At 45.9% G+C, this 13,355-nt stretch overlaps 1 protein-coding gene across 1 annotated transcript in view; it reads left to right on the forward strand.

Moving 5' to 3' along the window:
* The first annotated feature begins 2,885 nt into the window (after positions 1-2,885).
* The window catches only part of LOC105182951 (virus-induced RNA 1), a 31,024-nt gene continuing 20,554 nt past the window's right edge, over positions 2,886-13,355 (forward strand). Inside the window, exon 1 of the mRNA XM_011140768.3 lies at positions 2,886-3,201. Within this exon, the coding sequence (XP_011139070.1) occupies positions 3,135-3,201 (67 nt within the window). The 5' untranslated portion in view covers positions 2,886-3,134. The remainder of the gene's footprint in view (positions 3,202-13,355) is intronic.

Consider the following 13,355-nt stretch of genomic DNA (forward strand, 5'->3'; position numbering starts at 1 on the left):
GCGGGCATGAAGCCGAAAACAACAGCGTGATCCACATTGCAATCGACCCGTGAAATGCATTTTCACGAAATTACCAGCGGCCTGTGAATGAGCACGATGCGCGCGACGCGGCCGCTTCGAAAATTCGTCCAAAATCCGGCTACATCGGCTACATATGCAATTACTTTTAATCAAACTGTCTACAGCAGGCCGTCGTCGTGTCGATGCGCGCGGTCACTGAACGCACGACTTGACGGTGTTCTGCCCTCCCCCCCCCCCCTCCCATGCCATCTTCTCCCTCTCTCTCCCTCTCTCTTTTGCGCTTTCTTTCTCCAGCATTAATCTATCGCACACACACACACACACACACACACACACATTTGTGACTAATTGTGCATCGGCAAACAATGTGTCGGCACCACGATTGTCACGAGCGAAAATGCTCATTATTCTTCGATGACACGATGTCGAAAGATCGCGCCTTCGAAAACGATTTCTTTTTCTAGAACGCGTGACCGTACCACGCAAATGGACAAGACGTATTCGCGTCTGTGTGTGAATTACGATTCGTTGGAAAGTCAATTCACGAGAAATCCAAGTCGAAGAAAATCAAAAGTGATTCTTTCCAATCGTATCGATTAAACAAAAGATCGTGCGGTGCATATAGTAGTTTTCAGAAGCTTATTATCCTCTGAATTTATGATTGTTAGAATCAATTATTCAGATATCCGTCGTCGTGATGAAGAGTCGTGATTCGTGAGAAATCCCGAGGCGAAGAGCGATTATTTCACGTTTAAATAATCACACACGTTTGAAAGATCGGAAGATCTTTCGACGCGCAACTTTGAGAAAATCATCGCTCTCTTAATCCCCATCGGTTAAAGTCTGTTAATCGGATATCTGTCACGGAAGAAATTTGTAGCGTGACACGCTCGACTCGCGGAGAGCTTAATTTGGATCCCTAATGACCCCGGTGAGATGAGCTGAGCTTTTCAACCAATTTGTAAATTGCAATCGTCTTGCTCGAAAACATCTGAAAACTTCTGAAAACACAATACATTCACCGCGCTTCTGCTGTAACTCTAATCAACGTTAGACGTAGATACTTGCGTAATATGTACTTGCAGAGGAAGCATGAAAGATATCTGGAGCGATAATAGGTGCAAGGTTAAATTCATACGCGGTAGACGGCGAAACGGACGTCGCCGTAATAAAAACACCGTTTATCTCCGCTGCACAATGAATCGGTTGTATTCATTGTCTGCTGCGATTTTGCGCAGAACTCGCGTATGAATCGCGTGCATTTGGAAAAATCCGCGGAACTAACGAAACAATCAACGCGCGCGCAACATACACGCTGCATTTCCGTGTCTTGTACTTTGCTCGAAACGTTGATTACTAACGTAAACGCAAACACAGCTATCCCCCCCCCCACACACAACTATCGGATGTTCTTAGAAAATGACACGGTTACGTGAATTTGCCGGGCCGGCCGAGCTATCCGATCAGCAGCAAACAACACAACCTAGCGCAAAGCAATCGCGGATAATGAGAGTGTGTCTCTCCTCGTGTGTAACAATCGCTTTATTGCTTTATCTGACTTTATCCGTCAGGCCGGAGAGAACGGCCTTTCAATACGCTTTTTTCAAACGTTCGCGAACGAACGAACGAACGAACATTCAAACGTCGCATCGCAAATGCGTGATTCGGAAATCGATATCCCAGCGATGATTTTACGGCTCGCGCACTCGCGCGCGTACGATGTTTCGCATTAATCTCAGAATAATTTCAAAGTAACTCGGCAAATTTGCCGAAGAAGGCAATTTTTAGGCCCGTTCGTTCCCGTTCGAATATATCATGACTGCACGAGAGAGAGTAATTAATTAAAACACCCCTGTCGTAACATCCCCGACCGTAAAAGTAACGAGATCTCGTGTTTCAGGGTTAAGCCAGGCTTGTCAGCCAGGCAACTTGCCTGCCTCCGAAGTTTCTCGACGACTCGTGCAGTGGATTTCTTATGCATGCGCGTTGCACGCGTACACTATCCGCGGGTGTACACACCCGCGTGTTGCGAGACGCACGATAATTATCTTATTCCGCTGTGCTACTTCGCCTCCGCCCGGCGGTTGTTGTTCAACAACAACAACAACAACAACAACAACAATGATGATCGTATATACAACTCGCGCGCGCACACCAGCCTCGCTTACCGCACGCTTATACACGCGTATACACGACAAAAATCTTCTTCACGACACTTACTTTCTCTCTCTCTCTCTCTCTCTCTCTCTCTCTCTCCTTTCTTTGTCGTGGCGATAAAATTCATTGACTATCTGCACGCACTGAAAATGTCATTCTCAGCTTCTCGGCGCATTTTTCTCAGAAGTTGCCTCCTCGGAAATAATGATCTCTCGTCTGTAACAGAGTCCGACAGCGCAGCGAGATAACGTTTAAAGCGTTTACCGAGAATGTCGTATTACTCACGCGGTTATGCACCTTGCCCGACAATTCGTATAATTATCGCGAGCGATAGACTGGCGGAAAGAGAGAAGCAGACGGAGACGTTACGACGTCGCGTAACGACAGGTGTGCACCGGGATAATGTGATTAATGGCAGCCGCGCATTACTCGTTCACGGAATCATCGCGAAGAGGTATCACCGAGGCATGGTGATTAGCGCGCGCTGTGTTTATCGCTGCCGCGACGGGACAAAATTACGTAGGACATTCGATACTGGGAAAAGCCGCAACGTGACTCAAGCGTCGCGCTGCCGCCCGCTCGCGGTCACGTGGCCACTGACCGACGCGTCACGTGACGTAGCGCGCGCGACCGCTCATTGGCCCGGCCGCGATCGAGATATCGCATATAGAACGTCGCGGGGCAAAGAGTCGGTGTTTTACGCGGCCGGTCCAGCGGCTAACCTTGATCCTTTCGCGAGCCGTACCGTGACAGCCATCGTCGTTCGCTAGCGTACTGTGGAGACCGGTCAGTGTTGGTCGGAGCATCGTCGAGGCAACAAGCGAGCGAGCGAGCGAGCGAGCGAGCGAGCGAGAGAGCGAGAGAGAGATAGAGAGAGAGAGAGAGAGAGAGAGAGAGAGCGAGCGATCCAACGAAGAAGTTAACCGACAACCGGAGACAGGAGTTCCGCCGACAGAATGAAGACGTTCGTTCACATTCTACTAGTTGCGACGTGCCTCGTCGCGTACGCGCGCGGTCTTCCGGGTGAGTAAAAATACGATGCGACTTTTCTCGCGAGCATGTCCTTATATCGTCACGCGGTTTGTACGCGTATGCCGGACGCGTACACACTTGCAATGCAAATAACGAAGAAATTATCGCGGTAAACCTCGAGGTTATCGCACTTGCTTACGCACCGACGCGACGCGTGCTCATTCATCACCGTATTCGAGGCACGCTACGATGCGCGATCCTTATCGATCTTCCGCGGTCCAAATTAATTTAGATAAGCCGGCCGATGTTAAGTACATCTTCGCATCTTCGCTCGGACGTTGTTACCGAAGACACAGCTGAGCGTAACAAAACAGTCTCGCGTTGTTCGCGAGGCGGAATGTTTGGAAAAATACGCGGCCGATCGTCGTAGGGTAAGGTTCTGTCGGGCTCACCTCGATGGAGAAGTCACGAGAAGGGACGAGGACGAGGGAAAGCCGGGAAACCGGGTTACTCTTTCGACACTAAAGACACTCGTATATACGTATACGAAATACGCGCACGCGGCATGTCTCTCTCAAATTAATCAACTTTCCTTTCAGCGAGGTTGACGCGTAATATTTCTCAGTATAAATAGATACGCGTAAATTGTTAATATCAAACGCTCGTACGTAAGTAATTCAAACTGAAATCTTTTCGAGGAGCCTCAACCGAGGTTGAGAGCTCCTCGAAATGTTCAGTGTTAATAAATAACGCAAGAACGCAGAGATTGGCATATATAATAGTATAGTATTATGCTCTTATTAAAATTCGATTATGTTGAATCACGATTGAGTTTCTTGGCTAACAATAAGTTCTAGTTTCAAAGGTTTCTGCATGGAGAGGTTTCCGCTAGTGGTAACTACTTCGTATTATTCTTCCCGCAGACAGAAGACATTCGAGCCTCTTCATTCGTGTCTTTGATAATCATTCTTCGGTAAAATAATTCCTACACTTGTGACGATCCGAGTGTGACCCGTAAACGAATTGGGGCCTGTAAAATAAATAAAATTTTCAAATGAGCAAAGCTGTCATAACATGCGAGCATGCGCTATTGTTATCTTATCAATTTGTTCGTTATACGTTAGACGGAATTATATATATATATATATAATCACGTTTACGAGAGGGTAGTTTCCATTTCCTTCCGGCTCGAAATTGCCCTTTAATTGCTATTCAGAGCTAATTGCAATTCGCGATCGTCAAAGTTACCTATCTACGCCGGGTCTACAAAACCGGATTATCAGAGTCAAACAAACAATGTGGTGTATTCCAATGTGCTTAATAATTAGCTCCTTCGATTGTAAAGGGAAACGGGAAACGCCGCGGATGCTATTGTTCAATCAATAAGAACTCAAAGTCGAATAGAAATAACAATCCTCAGGCTTAACGATAATGGATAATGGATAATGGATCAATGACGATGACCTCCGATCACCGATCGTAAGAAGTGAAATACTTGATCGATGAACCGAATTAATATAGTTCATTTCAACTGACTTGGTTGCACAGGCTCCAATCGCGCAAACAGATTTCTCCCGCGTGGTCTTTCTTTTTTAAACGAGATAAACGAGACCCGATTATGTACGAGTAGCAATCATATCGTCAAAATGGAATCTTTTAAATCAACTCACCGTTCACTTCGCCGTCACGACCGTCCAACTCGCTTTCTGCGGAGAAGAATCAATTAGCGTAGGTTCGCAAAGTTCGCAGCCCTTGGAAATTTCGCCACCCCGCAGCGCGGGGATAACATAAAATGTTATTTGCGTTATCGCTGTAGCTTATTTTCTCTATATATCCTCGAGACTCGGACGTTTATCGCGGCTCTGTTCGCGTCGCATCGAGCGATTCCTCCTTGGGATTATTTGCACTCGGTTCACGACATTTATGCGTCGTTATAAAGCGAAGCGGGACTCCGGACGCGAATATCTCGATTGAATGTCAGGTCACGAAGAAATCGTGGAAGCAGATAGCACGCTCGAACTACTTAAGGCTGTTGTTTACTCGATTACAACTCGATATGAAATTCACTTCCAACGTAGACTTTGCTAATTAGCATCGGCCCCGTTTTTGCGAGACGGAACGGCAGGAAGCTCGTTTAATTGGAGCTGCTTCGTCCCCAAGATAATTGTCCGAGCGAATTCCCGTCGAACTCCAATTTATTCCTCTTGATTTTAATGTAACTTTCTCTCTCTCTCTCTCTCTCTCTCTCTCTCTCTCTCTCGGTCATCGCGTTTGTATTGTGTTCCGTATGGGCGCGTTTCGAAATAAATCAACGCATGTTACATTACTTCAGGAATAATTTTTCTAGTCGTACGTACCGATGAGATTTTACTTGATTTTCGTTTGGCATCTTTGTATCCATCGGAATATTCGAAAATGCGAAAAAATCCTTAGCATCTGCTTAAAAAATAGCGTTTATAATTTTGATGATGGGAACGACTCCGCGTCTGAAGGCACGATGAACGAGTTTGCGATCAAATAATTGTACATGCATAAATGCATGCCGCGTTATTGCGCACCGCGCGAGACGAACATTTGTAAAACAATCCCGCAACTTCGCGCGCGCATTCGTTGCAAAGCGCCAAATGATACGAATATTTTATCGTGACGCACGCAGTGTGTAACGCGCGAGGCATTGCGCGAGACCAATTGCGTGTTACCAATACGTAACAAAAGTCTTCAAATTGTCAACTGTACCGATAACGGTACCGCTAGCAATTACCGCAAAAAAAAAAATGTCGAATGATAGCGTTCGGCGCACACGGAGAGATAAAATTTATAATTGTAAAGAGCCATCAGAGAGCGGCCGGTGTTCACCGGCCGGACACGAAGACGTATAATAAGCGCGAAGTGTGTACAATCGTATAATTAAATTTCTTCCGCCACAAAGGCGAGTATTACGTCCGTTATTACGTCGGCGTTGGACGTGCGCGATGCATTCTCCGTTGAAGCGTTTCCCTTAATGTGATGCACTTGCCAGTTTTCATGTCGTGAGATTTCGCTGAGGTGAGATTGCGCCGTGCGCGGTGTCTCCGGCAGGAGAACGTCCGCTCTCATTACGCCCGCCGACAGCCGGGTGACAGCGGGATAATAATGTAATTTTTGGGACTTGCCAGGACGGCCAACAAGCTGGGAAATCGAGTTTTCGGCGAGTTTCGATCGTGGGGAAACTCCACTCCCGTCTTGCGTCATCCGGTCTGCGTGAGTACGCGACGAGTACGCGACGAGTGGTTTATCGCCGTCAAATGTGGTGTGAGCCTCGCTCGCGGCGTGGCGCGACGGATTTAAACAGATTTGAGATTTAGCGCTTAATCCTATTAAGAATACACGTAATCGTCGCGCGCACCGCGGAGTAATCGTGCATCTTTGCGTCTTTGAGGTGAAGCTTGCGCAATCGTCCGTAATCGTAAATCTCTCTCTCTCTCTCTCTCTCTCTCTCTCTCTCTCTCTCTCTCTCTCTCGCTCTCTCTCTCTCTCTCTCTCTCTCTCTCTCTCTCTCTCTCTCTCTCTCTCTCTCTCTCTCTCTCTCTCTCTCTCTCTCTCTCTCTCTCTCTCTCTCTCTCTCTCTCTCTCTCTCTCTCTCTCTCTCTCTCTCTCTCTCTCTCTCTCTCTCTCTCTCTCTCTCTCTCTCCCCCCCCGTCTCCCTCTCCCTCTCTCCTTTGTCCCTTCCTTGTGCGACAAACGCACATGGCGCGATCGCGAACGTGCTGTTGTTCCCCCCATCGTTACTTTGGCTCATTCGCGAGTAATTGTACTTTATATCGAAACCAATACGATAATAGTCGAATTTGCGAGGGACGCGTTCGCGGACACGGCGCGGTTTACAAGCGCGCTGATAAAAGGGGTTATGCATATTTATGCTTGTTAACGATCAATTACATTAATACGTGTTGTTCACGTATTAAGGAATAATTACTGAGGCTGACATAAACGATTTACAAATGTTGCGTATAATTTCATAAAATGCGAAAGCAAGTAACACGCGTGTTTATTCATATATTTGACCAGCTGGTGCGTATACAACGTTCGATTCAGCGTTCATTTGAAATTACTGTCGAGAGCACACCCCGTTGAAAAGCGCAAGTTGATTTTCGCAAGGCCAGCATTGTTATCTATTTTAGTTTGTTGCTATCGGTCTATCACAACGAATTCGTTTGCAAGTAAAGTAGCTTGGCAAGACCTTAGTGAGATTCGTAACTACTGCGTTTCTACGGACGTGGATACGATCGCTGCACTGACTTGCGCATACGAGTACGTTTGCACAAAAATGTGTCGCGCAAATCATTCGATCAGTTCGACGTCAATTACAGCGGGAAAGAACTCGTGAGTAATTACTTCTGATATCGTATGCCGTCTCTTTGATTGGTTGGTCCATGCAGGCCCGTGCGTGCCGCACACAGCACAATCCGGTAATGTCTTTATTTCTTCTTCCTATGTTCCTATGTATCGCGATCGACGAGCCTCGATGTCGCCGCTTCCCTTTCACCCGCCCCCTTCACACGTGCAATCGTGCCCGATGCACACCCGTGTGTGTGTGTGTGTGTGTGTGTGTGTGTCACCCGTGTTGCCCGTAGCGCGCGCAATGCGGACGCTATATGATACACGACACGCACGCACGCACGCACGCACGCACGATACGATACGATACGATACGATACGAGCAGGGTACAACTAATGGACTCTGATCGCTCTCGCGCCTATTCCCCCTTGAGAGAAAACCTATTCTCTTTCTATTTCTACCCTCCTTCCCACGACACCTTCCCACGACACCATCAGTAGATGATTAAAGATCTTATTTATTTACGCTTATTGCAACAAACATGGATATCGACTGCATGAAATACACTTGCATGAAACAGTTGAAGAAAGCAAAAGGTGTTGCAATTAATAGGAGATAAGAAGTAGAATAAAAACAGAAATAACGTATCTTTCTCTTCATTAGTATATTATTCATTGTTAATATTTGAAGTATTTTCCAACGCGAACAGACATTTTGCTCTTGTATCCGCTGTTGAGGAAAGAAAAATCATGTTTGTAAGCCACTCTCTCGCAACAACGGCGTCGGTTATCAGGCTCCGCTCGGTATCTCGCGCGCGATTCCGTACATGGAGTGTCCTTGCATGTCGGCGGCTTAGTTTGTCGTACACCTCCGTATCTGGAGGCGAAATGCAGCTACGGATTATGACCAACTCATATTATTTTCCTGTCGCGAACAGGCCGGCTCCGTTGACGTAGTGTCGGGGCTCGCCTTGAGTGGCAGTGGCACTGCAGAATATGCAGCCATTAGGTATGCAGTCTGCGTCGCGCTACCGCCTTGCGGTCATTTAAATGAAAAAAGACGGTACACCGCAAACGTTTTGTCGGCGAGTCTTGCTTCCTTTTGTTCTTTTGCTTTTGCGTCTCGAGACACACAGGAAGAACACAAGGAGAGGGGGGGGGGAGAGAGAGAGAGAGAGAGAGAGAGGGAGAGAGAGAGAGAGAGAGAGAGAGAGAGAGAGAGAGAGAGAGAGAGAGAGAGAGAGAGGTCAATATTTCGATCGCAAATCCCGCGCGCGCAATTACCGGAGACCAGCACCGAGGACCAGTTGCGTGTCTTGACTCATCCGGCCGGGAATGTTTTTCTTGCGTTGCGTACTCAGTGAGCAAGATAATAAACGTAAATCCAACAGATGATGTGCCGTTTTAGACGTGTGAAGATGTGTGTGAAGAGCGTTTACTCTTACCTTTTTAATGGTACAGATATAATTCTTCTAGTTGGTTTATTTCGAAACACGGTATATATTCAGAAAGCGAGAACCGAAGTATCGCTTTAGAGACATTTTGCCTGCGTCTGTACATTCTTTGATCGCGTATGCTGATACAACGAATAATTTTGGTACGCGGGTCGATAAAACCAACGGTCGAGAAAGGTCGTCTAACTACGAAATCTCCACTTCGTTGCACCGTTTAATATTCTCGATTGTTTGAGCTATATGCGACGAAAACAATCAATTGACCCCATTTTGTGTTATACACCATTTTGTGTTGGTGATGATACGAATCCCTTCCCCTTCCCGCCCCTATAGAAAGGTCAAAAAAGTATATATGTATATACTAATGCGTAAAATCGGATTACATTATGTCACCAATCTTTTCGACATTATTATCTTTATTATTATGTGAAATCACTATTGTTATACTCTTTTCTTCAAGAAAAGGAAACGAATAAGCAGGAGGACGCAAAAGGAGTCAATTTAAAATTTCGGTCGAGCGTTTACCCGATAATAAATTATCAGCTTTTACACGCGAGCCTGCCTCTGCAAAATTCTCCTTCTTCTGAGCAATTTGTGTTGTGTTGTGAAATACGTACGTCCTAGACGCACGACACGAGATGGAACGAGTATACATTTCAGGATTAAAGTAACAGCGCATCTTTAGCTTCAGCTCGTGCGCGACTTTTGCGTCCCGACGATGCATTTCGCCGCGCACGTGTATGCTCGCATCCTGTATTATTCTCCTATCCTAAACAACATACTGTTGTAATAATATTTGCACAGGCGCACGATGTATTGCGCTACAGGCGATTCGGAGTATAATCGCAATTTATATCAACATCCGCATCAAATTATCCACGCGATCAAAGTGTAGAGATCAAATTGTCCGTATGGAAAATGCGTGTATCTTCTCCGGAGAAAAAAGGAATAATCAACGAGATCGTCATTACCGATGTTACTTGCGCGCGCGTGCATTTTTAGCGTTTAATATCTTTCAGAGTGAGACACACATACACACACACACACACACATTGCAAAGGGAAACAATTTAATCCTAATACTCGCGTGTCCACGCTGATTTGCATATTGTATTTATAGTCGCTCCCATCGACGGGAAATAATATCGACATTGGAGCTTGCTCAAAAGCACGAACAGCCTGCGCGATGCCGTACTCTCGTTATAGCGATTTAACGGCGTCGTTTAATGCAACACATATCGATGCAACAATTATGCATATGTGTGAAAGGTTCGCCGCCATTAAACATCACGCATAAAAGTCTTTACCGTCAGGTAATTTGCCTATCGCGCCATTCGCCCGTGCAGCAATAAAACTGCTAAAGATAATAAAAACGATATTCAAGGGAGCGGGGAGCGTATCTTTCGGATCGGACAGATCGATCGAGTTCGCATTCGCGGATGGATCACGGATTGTTTTCGAGGAGGGAAACATTCAAGGGCGCGTTCGGCGCGTTTCGTCTGTTTACGACGTTTACGCTCTCACTTCGCGATTTCGAAGATTCCGATCGCTTTTAGGCTTTTAGGCCAAAATATGAAATTGAAAATTGTTATTTCGACGTGTCGTGTGGAATTTCTCGGCTGCAAGGTTGCAAGGAAGGAAGAGAACTCGCGCGCGCGCGCGCGCGGTATCAAGTTTATATCCGCTTAATTTTTTATACCTGAGCGCGACCTTTTGTCGCTTCCTTCGTATAACTTTCGTACGATTCGGCTGATCGTATAGTCGGGGCATTTAGACTTGGAGCAAGATACGTTATCTGATACTTTGTACTTTGCAGTATCCGAAAATCGAATTTCACGAATCCGTTCGAAATGGATAACGAGAGTCGGAACTTAATGAGACGTGAAAGCTTTCCAATTAAATAAAATTGAACGGAACTTTGTTTGTGTGCGAAACTTTTCGCACTTTCGCGCCGCCGTGAAAAGCGAGAGAAGGAGATACGGTAGCCTCGAGAGAAAGAGAATGATCGAAGAGATGAGTTTTCACGCCGATATTCGCGAGGCTATAAAATCGAGTTCTGCACTGGACAGAGTGGACACGGCAATTTTATGATCTTCAGCTTTGCATTTTTATCATGTGTGACTCAGTTAGTGTGACTCAGGATGGTAATGAGTATTATAATATACAGAGAATACATCTGCATAAATAACGCGCCATAACTTATTCGCAAGAAAGGGAACATTCGCGTTCCGCAAACCAGTTATTAACGAGCAGTCGATATTGCAAATATTTCAGTTCGCCGTCGCAATATATTATCAATACTGCGCAAAATGATAACTAGCTGCCTCATTCGTATCACCTGTATAGTCCTTTAGCAAGTTTCGAAGTATCCATTATTGCGAAAAGTTTTTACGATTAAGCGAGCATTATTGCTTGCATCGTAAATTTAATCGCGCAAGTGCACGCGAGAAGCGATTCGATGAGAGAACCTCACGTCGTATAAACAGAAGATTTCAGACACTTCCGATAAAATGTCGCGCGTGGCTTGAGATGCCAAGTGAAATTCTCGTAGGTAAATCGGACGGGAAGCGACAAGGTGACTCTGTCATTGGAAAAGTGCACTAGCTCACACATGGCTCGCATAATGTAAGGGGCGCCGGGAATTATCCGGGCAGGCGAAAGGAACGGAAGACGACGCATGAATGCACGAAACACGAAATGTCCGGCACCGCGACCATTCTCGGTCGGTCTTGTAAAGAATTATGGAATAGTCGCTCGGTCAGTCGGCAGACAATCCAATTAGCTGCGAGTCGCGAAGCCATAAAGTGCGACCCCCGCGGTGTTGGTGATGTAGGTGCGCGGCGGCGGTGGTGGCGAACGATCGAGTAATTATGAATAGGCGAGTGCATATCGCGCACGGACATCGAAATCGGATCTACCGAGTGGAAATTCGTTTGAAACCAATCATTAGCGCGCTCGGTCGCTCGCTTTTTTGGCCGCGGCGCCACGTCGTATATCTCGCCGACGGAATATCGACCATCGCGCCGCCTTCGCCAAGGTCTAATAGAGGATAACGAATATTCCGCCCTCCCCCTCCGAAACCGCCGAAACAAATTGAAATTCAATCTCGCGTCTCGGCGAATCTGTCGGGAACAAAAGTCAACGTACCATTGATTTTCAAGACGAGACGCGCAAACTCCTGCGGGGGGGCTTGCGATAATTTCGTGGGACAATTGGCGGGTGGGAGGAAAGGATCCTCCCACGGAAGCTTTGGAAGCGCGGCTTCTTAAAAATGAATTGTTTGCACGACTGCGGTCCCATCGCGTCTGGAGAAAAAGGAACTTTTTCAGAACCGAAAGGATCGTATTAAGGCACAGCGAGGGGTCGAAGATAAAACGAGCAACCGAATCGGTCGTACGATTATTTTCCGACCGAGAAACTAGCCGGAATAATATTAACATCTCACCGAGAGGAAAATAACTTGCTAGACAAATCATCCGAAGGAGAAGATTAATGGCAATTTCCAGCCTAATGTCGGGACGCAAGACAACAAAAAGGTGTACGAAACTTCGCTCTTTCTGTTTCACGTATGTTTCATCGTTATGTTAACGTACGTTAGTTACTCGTGAAACGACAGTTTGTACGTGCTGGAAATGAGAAAGAAAACTTTTTCGAGGTCTCGGCATATTCCATACTCGTGACCTCGACTTGTCCCGTGGCGTGTATAAATAAATATATCGCGTATATGGGCAAAACTGTGAGATAACGGTGACTAATTAGCGACAAGTCAATTGTGTATTTAACGATTCTCAGAATAGCATAAGGTCATACTTGTGTTACCTGACGGAAGATATGCTTACGCATCGCCAACCAAAGTGAAAGAAGACATCGTTCGTGGCTCGATTACCGGTTTCCTCGGACGACTGATGTTTATTCGCTTTCATTCGTTGCTTTTTATCGGCCGAAAAAAATAACATACACATTAAAGCATCAAGGATAGCCACATTGATCGATGACTGTGGCTCAAACAAGCTCAATATTACATAACCGAAAAGCAATTTTTTCAATAATTTTCGAATCGGGTAAAAATAATTTTTTGTTGAACAGACACTTTTTATTGTATAAAAATTTTATTATAAATATATACACATATATATATATGTTAGAAAAATATACATTCGTACATGTATATTTTTGAATTATCGAATACGAGACTGGTCACAATCATTGCAACGGCATCGTGAACAATCATTGCAATGGCTCGAAATATGTTCGACTCGTCGGATCTTCTTGCCGATACTTGCGCAACGTTTACTGTACCAAAGAGTGTATAGTCCGTGTAGCGTCTCAAGTATTTAATGCCGTTAGAGCGCGAAGGAATTTATCGCCGAGACGCTGTATTGATCTTTACTGAGCGAGCCGGCGTACACGTATGTGTGCTGGTAATCCCCGCTTT

This window comes from Harpegnathos saltator, unplaced genomic scaffold, assembly GCF_003227715.2.
Source record: "Harpegnathos saltator strain DR-91 unplaced genomic scaffold, Hsal_v8.6 scaffold100, whole genome shotgun sequence".
NCBI lineage: Eukaryota > Metazoa > Arthropoda > Insecta > Hymenoptera > Formicidae > Harpegnathos > Harpegnathos saltator.